The 6,393-nt window shown below is 37.6% G+C and overlaps 1 protein-coding gene across 2 annotated transcripts in view; it reads right to left on the bottom strand.

Moving 5' to 3' along the window:
* slc12a8 (solute carrier family 12 member 8) overlaps positions 1–6,393 on the bottom strand; it is a 24,723-nt gene that overhangs the window by 16,523 nt on the left and 1,807 nt on the right. For both annotated transcript variants that reach the window (XM_014011532.1, XM_014011533.1), the window contains 3 exons: positions 3,148–3,294; positions 1,859–2,050; positions 1,536–1,767 (listed from right to left, as the gene is read on the bottom strand). In XM_014011532.1, the coding sequence (XP_013866986.1) occupies positions 1,536–1,767; positions 1,859–2,050; positions 3,148–3,294 (571 nt within the window). The remainder of the gene's footprint in view (positions 1–1,535; positions 1,768–1,858; positions 2,051–3,147; positions 3,295–6,393) is intronic.

Below are 6,393 nucleotides of genomic sequence, written 5' to 3'. Positions count from 1 at the left end.
ACAGTATTTTTACAGTCTTTATTTTACAGTTAAAATATATGTTTATTAAATAAAATCTAATGTTACAACTAATCGTGGATCCCTTTAAGCTAATTTGGACTGTTTTCAGTTTGTTGTAGGGAACCTGTTGGGCCTCTGCCAAACATGAGGTCACCACAACACACACACACACACACACGCACACAACACACACAAACAACTACACACAAACAAAGCAGCTTTTAATTGGAAAAACCTGGAGTAGCTGTTGCAGCTGGTTTTTCAAGAGGTTCTTCAGGGCTGCAATCTGGTGTCTACCATGTGCTAAAACAAACTGGATGGTGAGCGCTCAGCCGGGGAACACTGGAGTCAGGATGAGGGTCTGGTTTTGGAACCCCTTTGTGGGGTATGAAGCTGAATATTGCACAGACTTACCCCAAGTAGTCTAATTAATTTGTAGCTTAGGGGAAAGGATGTTCTCCATGTGCATTTTTTTTTGTGTACACATTTTTCAAAGGGAAATGCAGACATCATTCATGTGACAAATGTGTTTTATAGAGACTGGCTGGAACACTTTTCTCTTCCCATTGGACAGGAAGTTGATAACCGCTGGGAACAGGAAATGTGGGGAAGGTCTTCCTGCAGGCCAACAAAAGGATATAATCCTCTAAAAAAATTACAGATAAACACATTTATAACTCAAACTCAGCTAAAAATAAAAAATAAAACTACATTCCTCATTAAAAAAAGTGGCAGAAATGTATTGTTTTGAGTAAAAACAGCTCAACACAAATTTCAATAAAAACACAGATTTAGGGACATAAGTGATACTGGAGCTCCACCTAGGGGCCATAAAGGCTTACAGCTTTTCATTTAAAGTGAACTGAATGTTTTAAAACTTCTGTTATTACTGATTTTAATGCTCTTTGATCAGAAAAAAAGTCAGTCAAAAGTTGTCAATAAGAATTACATTATAATGTAGAGAAGTTGCAGAAAACTATTAAAATTATTATAAGAATGTTTTGGTGAAATTCATATTTATGCATCGTCCTTGGTGGTTCTGGATATTCATTTTTATTATTTACTAGTGATCTCCCAAATGGTTCTGCCCTTTATCCAAGATATCTGTTCAGCAATCTGAATTTTATGCATGCAAAACATTGTTCGGACTTTGAAAAACTGAAAATAAAATAACTTTCCAAATAATGTGGTTATTTTTACAGTAAAATGTCAGAGTTATGAGCAGAGGAAACTGAAGAAGCACAGCATCCAAACCAGTATACTTTCAGGAATCTTAAGGAAAAAATATATCTGAAGATAGAATGAAAGCCCAATATATCCAGATTTGCTGCAGCAGGTAACCAACAGTGGAGAACCGTACTATAATAATACACAAGTGTGTATTCACACATTTTTACCAATATTAGAAATGCTGCTGCAGACTTGTTTTAACATAGTCTTRGGCAAATTCTGATTTTAAAAACAAGTGTGTTTGAATTTAATTGAAAAATATTCACAGACAGAATCGGAGCGAACAATCATGACCCCAGTCTTACCAGGATCGAGGTGTGTGAAGGTGCCGATGACAAAGTCCAGCGTGGAGACCGCCAGCACGGCCAGCAGCAGCAGCTGCAGTCTGACGATCCACTTCACGCCTGCCAGGTTGATTCCGAGCAAAGCCAGGAGCACAGCTGCCGACATGCACCGCACCGCCCACTGGCTCTGCAGGCCCAGAAGCTCCGTCACCGACTCCGAGAAGCCCGTGATGTACATGGCCCCCGCCACGCACTGCGGAGGCGGGTCGACGTCAGAACACAATAAAAGTTGTGGGGAAAAAAAAAAACTGCATCTAAACAAAGCCAACATTACAGCCACTCACCTGTCCAAACACATAGAGGAGGCCAACAGTGCCCCCCACCCTGCCCCCCAGCACAGTGGAGATCATGGAGTAGACCCCACCGCCTCCGACACCACAGTYCTCGCAAACCCCAATCCCCGACATCACGGTCACCAGAGCCACCAGCACCACCACGGAGACGAGCAGCAGCCCCAGAAGCACGCCGGTGTTCCCCTGATGTCGGGAGACGTTTGGGAAAAAAACAAAAAACACTCAATTTAGCACGTTTAATGRTTTCTACCAGCTTTTCTTATCAGCACAAAGTGATATCTTTCTCTTTTATATACACACTACCATGATGTTAGTCTACATACTTAATTCAAGAAGTGGAAAAAAAATGTTATACTTTATATTTTTGCATATAGAAAAGGTTAAGCTCCAAAGTAATGCACAAACTTGATGAAGACATTTTTTATTTTATYATTCTACTTGTTTTTAAAACTGAACTTATTTGTAAAATTATATAAATTAARGCCAACTTTAATTTGGGTTTCAGTGCCAAGTTTCATCCCCATGATAAAGATGTTTCACAGGCTGGACTGTTTGAGTGCAGTTAAAGCTCTTAGCTGCTTGTTATTCTGCCTTATAGTCTCTTTAAATCTAAGTAAAAAAACAACAACCTCCTAACAGCCTGGTGAGCAGGTGTTGAAATCAGAGACAGCAGCCACGCTTAGCTACACCGTTTCCCTTCAGAAGCATAAAATTTCTGATGAGCTGCATCTCGGTCTGGATTAAAAACCTTGTTTCCTGCGCGAGGGATTATATCTGAGCCGTAAAAAATATAACAAAATATCACTTTGTCACAAGTTTAGTTCTAATTTGAGCTAAAGGCATCAGGGCGAAAAACAGTGATGGTTAAAAGTGAAAATAAAAAGCTCAACTGAGATGTACACAAAAATAATAAAAAATTAAACCATCTTTCAGTCTATGTGTTGCTTTTAAGCCACAATGGAAAACAGTGTTACATAACAGGAAGCAAATTAGTGTTTCACACTTGCACGTCGGTAAGAAGTCAGACTTGTGCACAGCATCCTGTCACATTTAGGTATTATATAACTACATAAAATTTTTCTGTTGCAAAAAAATAATAAAAAAAATCAGCTGTGAGTTTTCTGTGCTTGAACCATCAACATCACTGAAGCCATTTTTTAAACGCAGCTTAAATATTTGCATGATTGCAATTAATTTGCCGCCATGCGAGTGAGGTAAACGTGTCTTTAGCGATATTTCGCACACTCAACAAAAAAGTCATAATAAATGTTTAAACTGACCACCAGGTAGCCTGTGCGCAGGAAGAGAACCACACCAAAGATGTTGATCATGCAGGTGGTGAAGACGCCATCCCAGGTTCCAAAAAGCACCGGCTCCCACACAAACAGCTTGATCTTCCACCACGGCTGGCAGGCCTGGTGAAAACCCTGCATAAAAACAACCGCATGTTTAACATTAGTGAGTCAAACACACTTTCAAAATGATCAGTTATTGCCTCTTAATCAAAATAGTTCATGAATCTCTGGACAAAATGTAATGAAAATCATTGGATATACAGCGGGTAAAATAAGTATTGAACACGTCACCATTTTTCTCAGTAAATATATTACTAGAGGTGCTAATGACATGAAATTTTCACCAGATGTCGGTAACAACCCAAGTGATCCATACATACAAAGAAATCAAACATAAATGTCCAGAAATGAAGTTATTTGTAATAATGTGGAATGGCACAGGGAAAAAGTATTGAACACATGAAGAAAGGGAGGTGTAAAAAGGCATGGAAAGCCAAGACACCAGCTGAACTCTCTCAGTAATTAGAAAGCAAGTCTGCCCCTTGTCAGTGCAAGTTAATATCAGCTGGTTCAGTCCCAAATGATGACCAGGCGTCACACAAGAACCATCTGATGATGGGTAAAAGTAAAGAGCTCTCTCAAGACCTTCACAACCTTATTGTTGCAAAGCATAATGATGGCATCGGTTACAGAAGAATGTCTAAACTTCTGAAGGTTCCAGTGAGCACTGTTGGGGCCATAATTCAGAAGTGGAAAGAACATTATTTCACCATAAACCGACCACGACCAGGTGCTCCTCACAAGATTTCTGACAGAGYAGTGAAAAGAATMATCAGAAGAGTTGTCCAAGAGCCAAGGACCACTTGTGGAGAGCTTCAGAAAGACCTGGAATTAGCAGGTACGTTTGTTTCAAAGAAAACAATAAGTAATGCACTGAACCACCATGGCCTGTATGCACGCTCACCACGCAAGACTCCACTGCTGAAGAAACAGCATGTTGAAGCTCCTTTAAAGTTTGCTGCACAACATTTAGACAAGCCTGTGTAACACTGGGAGAATATAGTCTGGTCAGATGAGACCAACATTGAACTGTTTGGATGCCAGAATACACATCATGTTTGGAGGTCAAATGGCACTGCACATCAGCCCAAACACACCATACCAACAGTGAAGTTTGGAGGTGGGAACATCATGGTGTGGGGCTGTTTTTCAGCATATGGTACTGGCAAACTTCAAATAATTGAAGGAAGGATGAGTGGAAAAATGTACAGAGACATTCTTGATAAAAATCTGCTTCCATCTACCAGGATGATGAAGATGAAACGTGGCTGGACATTTCAGCAAGACAATGAGCCCAAACACAAAGCCAAGGAAACTCTCAGTTGGTTTCAGAGAAAGAAACTAAAGCTGCTGGAATGGCCCAGCCAATCACCTGACCTGAATCCAACAGAAAATCTATGGAAAGAACTAAAGATCAGAGTTCATAGAAGAGGTCCACGAAACCTTCAAGATTTGAAGACTGTTTGTGTGGAAGAATGGGCCAAAATCACACCTGAGCAATGCATGCCACTAGTTTCTCCATACAGGAGGCGTCTTGAAGCTGTCATTGACAACAAAGGCTTTTGTACAAAGTATTAGATAAATTTCAGTAAGTGTGTTCAATACTTTTTCTCTGTGCCATTCCACATTATTACAAATAACTTCATCTCTGGACATTTATGGTTTGATTTCTTTGTATGTATGGATCACTTGGGTTGTTACCAACATCTGGTGAAAATTTCATGTCATTAGCACCTCTAGTAATATATTTACTGAGAAAAATGGTGACATGTTCAATACTTATTTTACCTGCTGTAGATCAACAAGTCAGTGGTGGACAAATACTAAGTTTCCTTACTTGAGTCAAAGTACTGATCCTACTGGTTAAATATTGCTACAATAAAAAAGTGATTATTGAATTATTTTTCAAGTTAAAGTACTGGAAAGACTTTTGTACAAAACAGTTTATTCAGTAAACACCCATTACTAGAACAAGGGGACAAAAAGTCTAAAACGCTTTTACTTTGATCTTAAATCAGATGTTAAAATCAGGACTAATCAGGATGTACCTAGTGTCATTTTAAGGCAGTACTAGTAAGACAAAATAATTCTTCTTCTTGCAACCAGTTTAAAYCTGCTTACCATCACCTATAAGTTGTGTAGTGTGTGATTTTATGGTATTAGTGGAACAAAATAGACACACACAAATAAAAATAACAAATAGCTATATATCTAAAGCCTTTAGAGAAATGTGGTGAAGTAAAATGTAGGATTTTATCATTAAAGTGTAGGGTAGTAAATAAGTAAAAAAAAAAAAAGAAAGAAAAATCTTACTTAAGTAAAGTAGAACAAATTCTCAAAAACTGTACTTGAGTGCTCAAGTAAATGTACTTTGTTACTGCCCACCTCTGGTTAAATTCAATACATTTCAAGATGGCTACCCCAGCCAATGCACCTAAAAAAGATAATCTCTGTGAATTTTACACACGAACTAAAATTTGGCGTGACAGTAGCTGAGATTGATCTCCGACATATACTGGAGATCAGAGGTGGGTATTTACTCAGTTACATTTATTTGAGTAACTTTTTAGGGGGGAAATACCTTTAAGAGTAGCGTTACTACATCATACTTGTTTGTTACTTTACTTATAATAAATAAGTTAATATTGTGAAGTATCACTACTCTTAATTGAGTACATTTTAAAACAATCCCACCAAAAAGAACGTTTTAACCAGAAATGCACCAGAGACACACCTACAGCTTATTTTGAAATGAGATCTCTTGATTGTAAACAGGTTTTGTTGTTCTAATGTCATTTGATATACTGTTTGCATTACTTTCATAACGAGACAAAAACTGACTTGGGAAGCCTTTTCCCCTGCTGGAATTTATTTTGTAATTATGTTATTTATTTGTATTATTTTGCTTCATTCTAGTCTTTTTAAAAAAAAACCCAATTTGCACATAACTTTAATTTTTCTGACAGACTGGTGACATAATTTAAAAATATTAAATCATGAGATGAGATGAGTTGAGATGAGATGAGATACAATAAAATAAGAAGATAAGATAAGATAAAATAAAATAAAACAAGATAAGATAAGATAAGATATGATACAATAAAAGATAAGATAAGATAAAAAACAATAAGATAGGATAAGATAAGATACAATAAAATAAGATATGATACA

This window comes from Austrofundulus limnaeus, unplaced genomic scaffold (genome assembly GCF_001266775.1).
Source record: "Austrofundulus limnaeus strain Quisiro unplaced genomic scaffold, Austrofundulus_limnaeus-1.0 Scaffold81, whole genome shotgun sequence".
In the NCBI taxonomy this organism is placed as follows: Eukaryota; Metazoa; Chordata; class Actinopteri; order Cyprinodontiformes; family Rivulidae; genus Austrofundulus; species Austrofundulus limnaeus.
This window is presented reverse-complemented; position numbering and strand designations above follow the sequence as displayed.